Here is a 15565-nt window from a genome sequence, read left to right as displayed (position 1 = left end):
TTTGAATAAAAAAAAACATTGTCGTAAATATTTATTATAAATCAACACAAGATTTTTGCATGGCGTCTATCCCAATCGTACAAAAAGGTCGCCGCCTCCTCGACGCGTTGGCGCCGAAGTGGTCGCGGCATCAGGGCTCTGGCTTTCACGTAACCCTTCTCCTTCCCGAGACCCCTCAAAACCAACATCTACTATAGAACCATCCTTAGTTAGGTCTACATGACTATCTAGATTCTCTCCCCCGACTAAGCTTGCAGGTGCTGAATTTCCTAATCCGGAATTTACTTCCTCAATCTCGCTGTCCAAATATTTAGCATTTTCTACTGGAGCACTATTAGCATTCCCCAGTGGTACTTCGTCATTGACAAGAGGTACAACATTTTCTTCACCTATTGGGAAAACAAGCTCTGGCTGTGGGTCTCCGCTACTGAATGCGACCGCTTTACCCAGAAGACCTAGATTACCTGCACCTCCCGCATTACCTATTAAATTCCAATTTATTCCTGAACCACTATTGAGTAAGCTGTCCAAATTAATTTGCCCACCATCGATTCCTCCGCTAGACCAGTGTAGTTGGCCACCGCCATTTAATTGGCCACCTCCATTTAGTAAGCTCGCCAAATTTAATTGGCCACCTCCTACTTCAGACCAATGTATGCCTCCATCGCCTTTAACTATGTTCCAATTATGTTGATTACCAACAAGGTCTCCCAGATTGACTTGACCACCACCCTGAACCAAGGCGTCCAAGGATAACTGGCCACCCGTCTGTTGTAATATTTCTTGAGGGGACACATCCAAGTTGATATTGTCCTGAATAAACGAGATCTGATTGTTCAAATTGAGATTTTTTTCATCTAATACCTTTGCCTGAATGAGATCACCATCTTTAAACGTCAAATCCAAAATGTCTTCCTTGCGATAGCCTTTCAAATTTGATGAGATTTCGGAAACATTACCATCAATGATCAATTCTTGCAGCAGTTTCGATGGATCAAACCTCGGGTTTTGTGATATCAGAGTTTTAGCGTTCGTCAAAAAGTTAAGAATTGGAATTTTATATTTGACGTAGTACACGGGTTGGTAAAGTAGAGGCTGCTGGTGTTTCAACATGTAAGTAAGCTCGATGAAACCGAAGTTGTCCGGCAGCAGGTTTGACTGTGGCCCAGCTTGCAACATCTTTAATATCCTGATGATCAATTGTAGTTGAAGCTGTCTGTATTGATCGCTTTCATTAGCCCATACTCCGGGTATAATTCCAGCTTTGATCAAGTTGATCAATTTAAACAATAGAACTTGTAATTGATTTGGTTGACTTGTATTTGAGCCAGGAGATTGATCAATGGCCGGTCTTAGAATAGCTAATATTTGAATATACAATTGCGGGTATACGGCTTGAATAGGTTTCAACAGTCCAATGATATGTGCAACAATGTTTTGATCAATCACTTGTCCTGTACTTTCTTGATGTAAAAGAGCGATTATTGGCTGAAGAATATCCTGGCTTAGTACACCATGTCTATGAAGAATTATTATGATTTTGATATATTTCGAATTCAGGACTCGACCGTCTTGTAATAAGTTAAGCAGATAATAAACTAGCTTGGGAGCTTTGGAAATGTTCTTCAAAATTATCAGGATTAAGTCTATATTGTCTGGATTAATATTTCCATTCTCGTCAGGCTGCAACAACGTAAAGATAATATGTATCTCTCGTTTAGTTATGAAATTAATGTTCTTAATTTGGAAAATTGCGTGTAAGATCTCCAGAATTCTTGCGTCGACGACTCCTTGTTGATTTGGTCTTAGCAGATTGAATATAATATTGACATATTGCTCGTTTAAGAAGGGAATTCGATTCCATTGAACGAGTGGTAGTAAGATATCGATGATGTTAGGTGAGATGTATCCATTATTATCTGGCCTGAGGAGTGTCAATATAATTTGTATTTGTTCCGGTCTGAGAATTTGAGGTTGATTATTCAAAAGTGAGAGTATGATTTCAATAGTCCTGCTATCCAGACGACCTTCCTGAATTGGTTTCAGCAGCGGCAGAATGAAGTTTAGAATAATAAGACTGTTCTTGTCATCTTTAGGAGCCCTGTTTAGTGTTAGAAGCAAGTCCAGGATTCTAGGATTCACTTGACCAGCTTGATCCAGTAGCAGATACAGCAAGTAATTCTTCTTATCTTCCGAAAGTATCGTATTCGGCTGCGGTTGTAATATGAAGTAAATGATCTGATTGAATCTGTTGGAATCTACGACGCCTTGCTTCACTGCGTTGATGAGAGATATTAGTATGTTGTAAAGTTTAGGATTGAGCACGGCCGGGTGTCTTTGAAGAATTTCAATGATATTATCAATATTATTTGGAGTTTGAGGTCCATTGATCAGTTGGAGGATGATTTTTATCAGATTATCTTGGTTTGGTGCAAGCGGTTGTGCCGTTGGTTGTAAGACTTCAGAATAATCTGGATAAATAGGCTCTGGGGATGTTATTGGCCTGGGTATTAATTCGGGTTGTGGCTGCTCAATTGGTGCTAAATCCGTCGGGAATGGCTGAGCAGATGGCGCTGTTTCGATATGACTTGGCATCGGTTTTGGCACAGGGACGTAATGTACAATGTGTTTAAGAATCGTAGCGATTAGAATACTGAAATTCGATTCTGGATGTTCAGTTTGTCCGGGTGAGGGAATGTAGCCAACGATGAGTTCTAAGCAGATGGGGAACTTTTGTAGTTCTAAATACGCCTTGTAGGCTGACTGAGCGACCGTCGCGAATGCAGCTGAGCATTGCTCTAGGCTTGGTTGCGGCTGTAAGGGCAAACTGAACATGGATCGAACGATTTCAGATTTTTCATCATTCCTCAATGGCGTCAGATTCGACCGGTCCTGTTCTATTTCTTGGGTCAGGTCGTTGATCAACCCTTCCACGTCCGAAGGGTTATCTCGGACATGTTTTAGAACTCCCACTATTATTCTTTTCACGCCGGTTGGTCCGTAGCAAATACTTTTGGATGAATCTTCTCGGGTAAGTAGATATCCTTTAGGATCCTGTAATAAGTTATTTGGTGTAAATTAAGATATTACTATTATATATTAAATTGGAAACAATATCTGGCATGCCATTTCTAAAAGAAAGCAGAATAAATGGGTCTTGTGAGGAGGCTTGTCTACATCGTACAAACAGTAGATATAAAATTTAAAAAAGTAATTTAATTGACTTATAATAATATATATACCTAAGAGGAATGATAAAAACCTACGATATTCTGGTAATAAGTAATGATTAAAGTATGTACAAACCTCTAAGCTTTCATTTTCATTTGGTAAACCCTCCACATTGTTTTGCTGGCCGTCTTCAAAGTAACCCGGTGATTGGTTCTGAGAAAATATATTTTTTATCTTAATGAGATGCGCTTTAAATAGATTTGTATGTCGTCTGTAGTTTAAAACAGTTTTAGAAGTGTGGCAAAGTCCCTCATCCCCAAAGCCTGAGGTGAACGAGGAGTTTGCTAGTTTTTCCAGTAGTAGGTCAGTACTATACAGCCTCTTATGACTGCAATACTATCATTATGTAGGTAGATGCTTCCATCATGCTTCCAATACACTTGTTATCTTGCTCACGCGCACCTTCATATATTTATTTAATGTATGTTATGATCAAAGTGTATTATAGGTAGTGTTAGTGGAAGCTCCTTACATCATCAATGATTTATACCAGACATAAATATTGTTAAAACCATTTGGCGATTAAAAAGAGTGGCCAGGAGTTTCTTGCCAGCTCCTCTCAACTGGCGGTAAATTCACTCTCTGTATCATTGACTATCATAAGTGTCAGCATTTGACCTGAATGAATAAATGATTTGATTTTGAGATTTAATCCGAATTAAATAAAGTTTCAACAAAATTTTCAAATAAGCTATTGCTCTTTGACCATCTTTAAAGCCAAACGTATATCCGTTAAAGTTTGCTAAAGTTCTTTCAAGTGACGACGTCATTTTAAATCCGAGATAAATTAGCTTTGAAGTAAACTCAATTGAGCAGAGCAGAACTAAGTTGTAAACATAACGATAAATTATACTAAATTGATTTACATAACAGATTATCACGATATGTTTTACGCATTTACGTTTATTATTGAGATGTATTCCATTGCGGTGTGGATATAGAATTACTTAAAATAATTACTATTATTGTACGCAATGTGTGTTCAAAACAGCAGCCTTAAGTAAAGCCTATTCTTTGGGTTATTGAATACTGGATTACGGTTTTGAGAAGCTGAGAGTAAAATTTTCTTTAAGTTTCTGTGCAACGGTTTTTTTAAACTGGGTCTTTATAAGTAGAGGGGAAGATTTACAAACACGTCATAATTTAAAAAAAAACGGCTCGGTCGGCTCGACAATTTAGTATAAAGTCTTGACAAGCAGGATTCATCAAGATATATTGTATTCAGTGTAGTTCCAAAAGTAGCTGTATCAGAGAGGCCACTGCCATCTGCATAGGCCTGTGGGTCACTCAGTGGATCAGTGACCCACAGGCCACAGGCCTCACAGGAGATATAATTATGAATCTAGATCATCCTTGAACCTGACATACAAAGCTTTCTAATAAGTTTTCCGTCTGTAGTTGTACTCTATGTCCCTCGTATGTAAAAATATCCTCGTTTATTGTCTTTTTTTAAAACCGATTTGTCGTTAGTCATATATTCTACTAATAGCTACACAGTGATGGAGACGAACGACAACGTATTTTGTTTCTGTCGTTCGCACTTCTTGTCTACGTCTTTTTATTTATTCACATAAAGTTAACTGGCCCGTACAATTTTTTTCTAAGTTATAGGACAACGGGAAAGTGATTTAAAACTAATTTATTACATTTTGTTATAATTATAATGCAACATGATTGAAAATTAAATTATAAGTTTAATTTTCTTTGATACAAAAAAGCTTTAATTTTCAATGGCGCTTAAGACCCGTAGTATTCTATAAGACAAGAAAGTAGGTCATAAAACTAAAAAAATAACTTACCCAAGATTCACAGGAGACATAACATAAAAAACAAAAACTAAGCACTAAGCGTAAAATCATTATGCCTTATCGGACGTCCGGATCGAGTGTGCAAATCCTCGCGCCAAATATAAAGATTTTATAATTGGCAATACTGTTAAATTATAAACTGTGAAATTGCCAACAATAATTCATAATGTTAGTTTTACAAAATATAGTTTTTCTCTTGTTATTATACACGATTAAAGTTTGTTATTTCAATGTTTTTCACAATAAATACGTGTTGTAGTCATTAATGTTGAATTTTGTTAGTTTATTGTACATTGTCTGGCTTTTTGATAAGGTTTATTAAGTTAAATGTGATTTGTTGCGGTTAAAAACTTAGCTATGCTGAAAAAATATCGATTTACATTGACGCGTAAGTGGGAAAGTTTATTTATTTGTAACGATCTTTAAAACAGGCCTAGAATGTTACTTGGCCCCCACAATCACATGTGGCTATAAAAAAGTTTCAGTTACTCTATGAATATGAAATTCTATAAAACAGTGGCGAAACGGTTAAGGTGATCATCACGCCACTAATAGCGCGTCCGGAGGTCATGGGCTTGATTCCCAAATGAAAACAAAATGTATTGAATAATCTATTTATTTAGGAAGGCTAGGCTAGGCCATGTAGCATCCCTCCATGACTAATAGAAATGGAACTCGAAACTAAAGTACCCAGACGCGGGCGGCCGCTAGTCCTATATTAATATAAAGCATTTAGCAATAAGTACATAGAACTTGGTTACGATTAACTTTATGATTTAGTTAAGATCATATAATGTTTTATTAAGTTTATATTATACCAAGTGTAAAACACCTAAAAATCTAGTATTCAAAATTAATTCATTGTCCCATATTAATATTCGTAAATCTTTTGTAAATAATACTATTTAACGATTAAACTCTCTCGACTTGCACACCAAACGTAGGTACCCCAGTGCAATAAAGACGCAAGTACGAATGTGTAAATTTTCGAAAAAGTAACACATGATATTTTTTTCTATTAAATTCTAACGTAAAATGTGGTGCATAATAGAAAATTTAATTTATAACGTCACATCATTTCAATGTTTTGTCAATTAAATATGGCGATAAACCAATATATGCACATGAAACAGTATAAAAATGTACCAAATCTAAGTTTTTGGTATATTGCACAGTATCAGGAAATCACTAATATAAAACAAAACCTGCTATAACAGTATTTTATTTTTGTTGAAAAGAGAGTGAGTAACTACCACTTACCCCTTTTTTTTCTTTAGAGGTACAACAGTATGCAACGAGTGTTTTTTTTTATAAACCATCTGAGGGTAGTCGTAGAAACTCGCGCCACGAAGAGACGACGCTTAGCAGCCACGTCAGTCAGCCCGTGACCACGGTCGATGTAACTCAATCGAAACGCCGCGTAACCTAATAAGTGAAATATGGTATCGAAACCTTTAATTTTAAATCGTTTAAGAACCGTTGCATTAATATTAAGTTCTTTTCAAACTTCATATGTGAAATAAATTGTGCCTATCCATCACTCGGACTTCTTTTCTAAAGTTCTTGTTTTTATTATTTTACGTATTCATAGCGGCCAGCGGTTATAGTCATACATACAAAATAATTTTGTGCGTGCTATAGTGATACTTTAACTCATGACTGTCCCACTGCTGGGCAAGGGTTTTGTTCCGAACGAGGGAGCGGTTAGGCTTTGAGTCCACTACGCTGGCCAAGTGCGGGTAATGTGTTAACTTACGTTGATGCGTGATATTTAATCAGTGTCAATAGCATAAGCGTCGCCATGGAAAGTAGCGACATCCAATGGTAAGTGATTTATAATGAGGCAATTAAGTTAAGAATTGAATTGTATTTATAACTAGTTGTACCCCGCGGTTTTAGTCGTGTTTTCGGTTACTACGATCCCGAAGATCGTAATGATATTAAATAACTTCAGCTTTCCTATGAAAATGACAATAGTCATTACAGACCACGAGATCGGAGATTCGATCTTAAGAGAATATTAGAATACCTACGCTTTGGTGTGATCTAGCTTTACAAATAGGCTCTTTAGTATTATAACCTGAGGGATTTAAGCTCTCAGGTCAATAACTGTATGCTTTATTTTTACTAGCGTTCATAGTTAAATCCATCTACTCTAGGCCCTCATGAATCGAGTGTAACAATATTTATCTTAATACGTCTAGTACTCGTAGTTCTTGAGGTAAAGCATTCAAATAATTATAGACAGCTTCGTCATATTTTCGTCGACATTTTTATTACAAGCCCAGAGTTAATTGTAATAAATAGAAAGTTTAATAATTCTTGGTTTATTCTATTTACTTTGCGTGATACAACTGATACTGCTTTTCTATCTAGGCATACGATATGTAGATATGTTTTCTTTGTCAGGATTAAATAAAACAAACATTCCATTCTCAAATATACATAAAATATATTTTACACATTATAAATGAATTATATACATACATTTCACATAAACTATAACATTATCGTCCCGAATTTGAGCAGCTAGACTGGTTTATATAAGAGTAAGAACTTAGAATTTCAAACAATTTACGAATCAAGGCCTGAATGAATTGAAGTTGGTAGCCTCTTTGTTGTAAATACACTGAAATACGATACAAGATCTGCTTCTGATTTTGATTAAAATCTGCGCTACCTTTCTGGCTATAATGAGCTTGAATATACTGTATATATTTCTTCAATAGAGTAAGAACAATTTTAGCATCGTCTGGTTTCATTCCATTCGCATCTACGTGACCATGGACATTCAAATTCAAGTCATTGTCTTCAAAAACTGCATTTGGTTCTAGTAACTGTGCGGGTATTTGCCAAGCTATTAAAATGTTGGACCACTTAGGATTGTTCACGACTTTCAAATTGTAATTATTTTTCACTATTTGCGTCATTATTTCCTGCAGCCATGATTGATGGAGTAAATTGAAGACGTATTTTACTACCGGGTTGTCCGCTGGACCTTGATTGTACCAAGGAGTATTGCTTCCAATCGGTGTGTTCACTTCGTAAGTCTTTGCCGTCTCAAATATCAGTTTGATAATCTTGTATAAATTCGCTGTTTCTACATTTGGTGAAGTCTGAACATTTAATTCTAATGCATGTAGCACTTTTCTGAGATTCTCTATAGTAAATAATTGGACATTTGGGGAAGGTTGTTGTATTGTCCCGTCTCCTTGAAGTACAATTTCTAGAATTTTGATCAAACTCTGATCAGCCGGCTGTGTTTGCCCTGATTGTTGATTCATTATCTGTTTTATAAACTGTAAGATGTTCTGATTGACATCTGGAGATATTTGCTGATTTACTTTTTGTTGATTGACGTTAAACTCATTTTGCCATTGTAATAAAACGCTAAATATCTGTTGTAAAGAAGGATTAGTGAGTGGGCGACCTTTATGAGCTGAAATTTGTAGAATTCTTTGATAACATTTCGGGCATAGTAGAGCTAGAATGTTGTTAATTATCGATTTGGGAGCAACGGGGCCAGCGTCCGGTATTTGAAGAACATTGATATTCCAATCTCTAGATAGATCTGGATTATTTCCTAGTTTACTGTAATTTTCGACATTATTTACTTCAGGTTCAGATGTAACAGCATCTTCGCCAACTACATCCAGATGTCTTGAATCATCTACAGGTCCTTGATCATTCCTAAAAGCAACATCATCTCCTGCTTTCGCGTTATCGTTATTTGGTACATCGAATACAAAGGAATTGTCAGGAATAATTTCGGAGAACGGTTGAGCTGACTTATCGCCTTCGACTACAAAATCGCTCGGTACTTCTGCATTAGATACTTGACTGTCTCTGTAAGAAACATCATCACCTACTTTCACGTTATCGTCATTCGGTACATTAAATACAAAAGAATTGTCAACAACATTTGCAGTGTTTGGTTCTGCTACATCTTCTTCGACTACAACATCCCTTGAAACCTCTGCATCAGATCCTTGACTATCTCTGGAAGACACATCATCACCTGGTTTCGCATTATCGTAATTTGATTCATCGAAAACAGTGTCAGTAACATTTTTATCAAATTGTCTTAAAAGTTCTACATTAGATGCTTGATTTATATCAGAGACATCATCACCAGATTTCGCGTTATCGAAAACGAGACTATTATCAGGAACATTTTCCGTGTACTCTGATCTTACATTTCCTTTCAAAAGATCAACAAGTTTTACACTATCTTCTTGTACATCACCGGATATTGGAACTGGTTTAATATTATTATCGTCAAGTTGGTCTGAAGATTCTTCCCAGCCGTTTGGACCATCACGTTCTAAAAGTGCTGATATAATTTTCCCGTCAGAGTCTTTGAGTCCAGCGATATGGTCTTTTAAAAATTCGACCGGCGATTCATGGATAGCTGATAGCAGTTCTTGGAATGTTTCTTCATCATCACCTGGCTTATTGGCTTGTGCAGCAACAGATTCGCTTGCTATGTTATTTGATTGTTGTTGGATGTTTAAAGATTCTGAAGCTACATCTGAATTTACTTCTACGGTTGCTGCGTTGTTGTTTACTATTGGTTGGTCTTCAAGAACAGGTGATATGATGACGTCATCGTTGACGTTTGATTGGACCGCGGATTGTAAGCTGACTTCGTTTTGAACTTCTGAAAAATAGATGCTCGTTAATATGATATTTAGGTAGTTTTTTTTCATTTATCTATACTTGTTTAAGTCAGGTTTGAATTCTGTAATGATGTAGAGCTTCATTTTTAATTGTCATTATTAATTAAGGTTAAGCTAAGTTCTTATATATATAATCTAACTATTCCTAGAATAATTATTTGAAAACAGATTTATTAAAATTATTAACCTTCACTGGGAACAACAACTCTTTCTTGAGAAATTCCATTTTGTTGAACTACTGCCTCTTGTGATACCTCAGCCTGTAAAATAATATAAATAACTTCATATAAATCAAAATCAAAACATTAATTTGAGTAACAAAAATATAGAGGTATAAAGTAACAAAATTGTAGAAAATATCTAACCAACCAACTTGACAAAAATATATAAAAGGCTCAAGACAAACATAAAAACATGTTTTTAAGACACAAGTACCAAGAACTATAAGAATCCGAGTAGCGAAAATAATGATTTCAGAAAACAAACTATATAATAGGGCATAAAATATAACCACAGAATAAAGACCCAATATAACAAGACTTAAATCTGGAGCAAGACTTAAGTTCAAAAACATAAAACCTGTAGAAACACTGACAGAAATCACAGTTACATTTTTATACAGAGGTGTCAAAACAGAGGTACAGAAATATTGAAATAACCTGGCAGACACCATAGGCAAAAGACCCCGTTTAATTCAGATATTAGAATAATATGAACTAGGATTACTATTAAACCAAGTACCCATATTATAAAAATAGAAACTGAGACAGGATTAAAATCAACGCTAATCAAGAAAACCATTCAAACAAGAATCAAGATGTAAGACTGATTACAAAAGTTAAGACCAGTTTTACGGCTTTAAATAAGTTAACTAATCCGATAGATACAGTGACAGCAAATGTATACAAACTACTGTTATTACTCCACCAAATAATCTAAACATCTCTTATTCAGAAATAGTGAAAGCAGAGCTTCTTGGCAAGAATTTCAAACCTTGTGAGTTAGGGAATAAGGTCCATATTTTCCTAAGTTGTGTGCTGGACTGATGAAACGAATCTTGTGTGAATTGAGATGTTTGGCTTTACCCGGCGGGAATACTAGGCCGGGTAGTTTGTAGCGGATACGCTAGAAATATGAGAAATCCACTTAATATCTTGTTATAGTTTCTGTCTATTAATTAAGGAGAGTTAAAATTCTATTAATGAAATAATAATAATTATATATTATGAACGTTACAACCGGAAAAAATCTGTTAAGCTTTTTTATTAATACAAAATCTATCCCCTTTAAATTCCTTAGATAACTTCTAAAACATTGGCTTTTAACATAATTTACGATGGGCGAAACCTACGATTCCAAGATCTACTTACTCCACATTTTAATATGAACTTAAAACCTACTTTTCTTCTTCGACATAACCAAACATGATATAAAATCACTCCACAAATCTCCAATACATAAGTCCCAATAGACATATTACCTAAAATTTCAACTACAATTCTCTAAAAAAGTTGTATAAACATTTAACTTACCAAAGAACTTCCTCTCGAAACACTCTGTCCGGGACCGCTCCTTAACTGTGCATACTCATTATTGTTAACCTCTTCTCTAACATCTTCACTCTCATTCACCACAGCATCCACGCTCTGCACGTTGTCAGCTTCAACCGCTTGTACGTTTTCAAAGGCAACCTTCTGAATGTCTTCGTTAACTACTGCTGAATTTCTTTCTGAAACTGTAAAAAAATATTCAAAGCTATCCATTTTGCTTTATTGACAATCAAATTCATCGATCCACTGCTGGGTAAAGTCTTTTCCCGTTTACGTCAGTCGTCGCTATACTGTGCCACCTTTATCACACCCATCTGTGAAGTAAACTCAATTTATCGGTTGAGAAACTTTTGCTGTTTAGTGTTATCTGAGTATCCATGGCTTGGTGGAAATAAAAAACACTATCAATTCAAACCTCACTCGTTTGTTAAATATTTCGTTAGTGACATGTAAGGTACGGTAAAGGAACGATAACTATTGCCCAGAGTATGTAAGTTTAATCTTCTTCTATATTCTATCTAACGAGAAAGAGCTGGAATAGAGAGTGTACTAAAATGGTGTCCAAGTGCATGCACACGATTGGACACTATTATCAAACCCTGGCAATTGGCTAGTTGCAAAGTAAAACAATCACGCTAGTTGGTTCAGGGCGACATTTTTTTCACATTCTAGCCTTCAGTTAACCCAATAACATACCTGAAACATCTTCACCCACGGCCTCAGACTTCCCTCGCCCCCTATTCTTCAGCCGCCTCTTTATATAAATGCGGTATCTATCAACACTGTTCCCGTCACCATTGTCAGTCCCAATGTCGAACTCCTGAAGGAACTTCTTCAAGCCAGTGTCAGAGCTCAGCTCTTTGTCTTCTTGGGGTACGAGGAGGTAGCGGGAAATGGTACGAGTTGTACCATTCTGTTTTATCACTGTCCTTTCGGCTGGCAGGAGTTTTAGTGCGTTGATGTGCTAGAAAATGTTAAGATTAATCTTTTGTATTTGATTTAGTAAGTATTCTATCGGTCCCGGTTGTTATAAATTAAGATAACAGTCGTTAAGCCACGTCGAAGGCGGGCGGCTTGAATAACTTTGACACTAGGTTACTTACCATACGATAAGAAGAAGAATTACTTATCTTAATATGAGATGCTCATTATATTTAACCGGCAAGCGAATCAATACGTTGCAAAGAACGGAATAAGTTAAACTAAAATTTGCTTGTAAAATAGGCTCTAAACCGTAAGCTACTAGTTTCTAAGCAGAAACTAGAAATTTATTCTACCCATTGCACGATCGACTAGAACCGGCGAGCCGGCTTGAGATGAGGTTTACAGAAATGCTGGTTTTGAATAATCATCAGCGCTGCAAACTTATCAAAAAAAACTTAGGATTAATAAGATAAACGTAGGATTTTCGTGAGTTTCTATCATTACCTAAACTTTTGTGACATGAAGCCTCAAACAAACATACATATTTGTGTGCTTTCAAAGCGTGTTTGTAATATTTTTAGCATAAAACGAACTACCATAATAGAATTTCAGTATAATCCATTTCAAATTGTAGATATTTCAATATTTCATTCGTCATACAATTTAAACTAATATAAATCATGTTCAATTATCCCCCATTTTCACGCTATATTGGGACTAAATAAAACAATTTAATTTTACAAATAGCTGCAGAAACTATTCAACAACATAACTAAATATATAAAGATAAAGTAGTAGTATTTAATATTATGTATGTATGGAATTCAGGACAAAAACCGACTTTCAGAAACAAGATTGATAACTTAGGGCACCTTTGAGCATGACATCGGATTCCTAAACAAAACTCATTAAAAAAAGCTTGCTATAAAATTACATAGGTTTTGTTAATATAGTTAACTAGCGGACCCGACAGACGTTGTCCTGTCTACACGTCTTTAATTTGAAAATTTTTAACTTGTTTTAATAATCTAAACCATACTCAGATCCCCTTGAACACACACAAAAAATTTCATCAAAATCGGTCCAGTCGTTTAAGAGAAGTTCAGTGACATACACACTTACAGAAGAATTATATATATAAAGATAAACACAAAAGTATAAAAGTATTTACTTTCTTAATAAACGTCCTGCAAGCTTCGATTAATAACAGTGTTTCATCTTTTTTACTTATAAACAGTTTTTAAATTGATTGAGAGTAACATAGAACTACTTAGACCTTACACGAAAGCACCCTATCATCACCATTAGACGATTATGACTTACGTTTATTATTGACACAGTCATACTTACCTAGGTACTTGTCTTCATGAGAATTAGGCTTGATATTATAGGTATATCCAATTTAAATATAAGTACAATTTTCTTTAACTAAGGGCAAGGTCTCCTCTACAACGAGGGAAGGGTGAGGCCTTGAGTCTACCACGCTGGCCAGGTGCGGATTGGGGATTTGATGTGATGCCTCAGGTTCGAACCGTCGACCACTTGGTGACAACTTATGCCACTCGACTATCTCAGGATATATATTTAATTAATTTTTACTTTCCCAACCCGCAATTGGCCAGCGTGGTGGACTCAATGCCTAACCCTTCCTTTATTACGGGAGGAGACACTTGCCCAGCAGTGGGACAGAATTGGGTTAAAATTTATTAATTTATAATTGTACTTTACTTACCAAAACAGTAATTAGTAAAACGCAGAAGCTACTCCATAGTAAATTCATGTTTGACCAAACATTTAAATCCAAAATGCGCCAATGATGGTCCTTACGCGACTGAATATAATTTACATTGAACGGCTTGTTATATACACAATAAATATATTTCGCATCGTTATTTGAAGCGTGAAATAATGTTATATGGATTCATTTGAGAGGAAATTATTATTTTGCAGAACTGATTTTGTGTATAACAAGATGTATGGATGTGAATGAGGTAAGGGAAGTTTGTAAGGATCGTACCAAGTAGCGTACTTACCCCTATGTGAGTTAGCGTGTTTATATAATTGCATTTGTAGGTAATACTATCAAACCAAACGTTTCAAATCTTGATAAAACTCCTTATGAAAAAATTCTAAATCTGGGAAAAAGGTGTGACTTTATGTATGTTAGTATGTATGGTGTAAAGAACGGAGTCCTTTAAAGATTTTAAGGCAATCTCAAAGGGAATTATGGCTATAATAGCAAGGGAGAAATAGCTCCCTCTGGTGGTATTTTATGTAAACAAAGACTGATGTTGAAAAACTTACAAAATTTGTGTTCTGTAAATTAATGTGCAAAGTTTATTCTTTTTCATTAACCGCCCCTTTAACTACCAGTTAGAATTTCTGAAAAGGGAGAATTAGGCACTATATTTACAGTAAGTTTTCAGAGCCTCAACTATAGGGGTTTTCAGCATTGTAAAGTATAATATATTGTATAACCCATTAAAAGCACTAGGTACCTATTTTTTTAAATATAGGAGCGTTTTATTTTTTTTGCTAGTGTAGTGTAGCTACAAAAAATGCACACGTTAAAGTACATTTCAGACACATTCCTATTAGAGAAAATTTATTGAGCCTGGCCTGTCTACAAAACATTAATCTTTGCCATTAAACAAAAAGATCCGTAACGGCGTAAATCCGTTAAATCGACATTTTATTATAACTAACATGATATCATATTTGAAGTAATGATCTACGTTCAGAAACACTTCTATATCAAACTAATTGTAACGGAACACGTGTATACTGAAGGTCAAGGTTTTTGAACGACGACCTCCGTGGCGCAGTGGTTAAGATGGTCGCCACGTCACTACCAGTGCGTCAAAATGTCGTGGGTTCGATTCTCATCCGGAACAATAATTTGTGCATCCACCAATAGTTGTTTCGGGTCTGGTTGTACTTTGTGTTCGTTGTTTGTAAAAGTCCTTGCGACACAGGAGTAATTATTCTTAGTGCGGAAGTTTGTCTTTTTATAATAAGAAAAGATGAAAAAGTATATAAACTGCCGGTTTACGTAATTTTGAATTCCAAACTAGTGCACAATCAGACACTGATTTAGAAAAACCATCTAAATAGAACAATAAAACAACTTATCATCAAGGCTAGGGTTAGTTTCCCGGGTCGGCAAAGTACTACGGGTCTTTTCTAATTTATATTAGAATATTTTCTCAATAGTAAACCGGAGTTTGGTAACGTGCCTGGTGTATAGCAATAGACTCGTCCTCTATTACATGAGACTAACATTGTTAAAAGTGGGTGTGTTTTATAAACCTCTGCCTACACCTTCGGGTATAACTGACGTGATATTATGTACGTATGATTGTAAACATTATTT

At 35.6% G+C, this 15565-nt stretch overlaps 2 protein-coding genes across 3 annotated transcripts; both read right to left on the bottom strand.

Moving 5' to 3' along the window:
- Positions 1–18: 18 nt before the first annotated feature.
- LOC142984256 (uncharacterized) lies at positions 19–5177 on the bottom strand. The gene is made up of 3 exons (XM_076131730.1): positions 5031–5177; positions 3307–3384; positions 19–3054 (listed from the first exon to the last, which is right to left on the bottom strand). Exons 1-3 carry the CDS (start codon positions 5088–5090, stop codon positions 67–69), a joined length of 3126 nt encoding a protein of 1041 aa, XP_075987845.1. The 5' UTR covers positions 5091–5177; the 3' UTR covers positions 19–66.
- A 2289-nt stretch (positions 5178–7466) lies between these two features.
- On the bottom strand, positions 7467–14062 carry LOC142984240 (uncharacterized). 2 transcript variants are annotated; one of them, XM_076131707.1, is made up of 6 exons: positions 13925–14062; positions 11965–12232; positions 11251–11453; positions 10712–10843; positions 9906–9978; positions 7467–9699 (listed from the first exon to the last, which is right to left on the bottom strand). In XM_076131707.1, exons 1-6 carry the CDS (start codon positions 13970–13972, stop codon positions 7547–7549), a joined length of 2877 nt encoding a protein of 958 aa, XP_075987822.1. In that variant the 5' UTR covers positions 13973–14062; the 3' UTR covers positions 7467–7546. The 2 variants fall into 2 exon arrangements, with proteins under 2 accessions (XP_075987822.1, XP_075987823.1); XM_076131708.1 differs by lacking the exon at positions 10712–10843.
- Positions 14063–15565: the final 1503 nt, after the last annotated feature.

This window comes from Anticarsia gemmatalis, chromosome 26, assembly GCF_050436995.1.
Source record: "Anticarsia gemmatalis isolate Benzon Research Colony breed Stoneville strain chromosome 26, ilAntGemm2 primary, whole genome shotgun sequence".
In the NCBI taxonomy this organism is placed as follows: Eukaryota; Metazoa; Arthropoda; class Insecta; order Lepidoptera; family Erebidae; genus Anticarsia; species Anticarsia gemmatalis.
This window is presented reverse-complemented; position numbering and strand designations above follow the sequence as displayed.

Coding starts and splice junctions, on each gene's coding strand:
- LOC142984256 (XM_076131730.1), bottom strand. CDS start 5,090: ATGATTTTACGCTTAGTGCTTAGTTTTTGTTTTTTATGTTATGTCTCC. Junction 3,385..5,030: donor ATGTCTCCTGTGAATCTTGG/GTAAGTTATTTT, acceptor ATATTTTCTCAG/AACCAATCACCGGGTTACTT. Junction 3,055..3,306: donor ATGAAAATGAAAGCTTAGAG/GTTTGTACATAC, acceptor AACTTATTACAG/GATCCTAAAGGATATCTACT.
- LOC142984240 (XM_076131707.1), bottom strand. CDS start 13,972: ATGAATTTACTATGGAGTAGCTTCTGCGTTTTACTAATTACTGTTTTG. Junction 10,844..11,250: donor TTTCGAGAGGAAGTTCTTTG/GTAAGTTAAATG, acceptor TCATATTTCTAG/CGTATCCGCTACAAACTACC. Junction 9,700..9,905: donor AGTTGTTGTTCCCAGTGAAG/GTTAATAATTTT, acceptor TCTATTTTTCAG/AAGTTCAAAACGAAGTCAGC.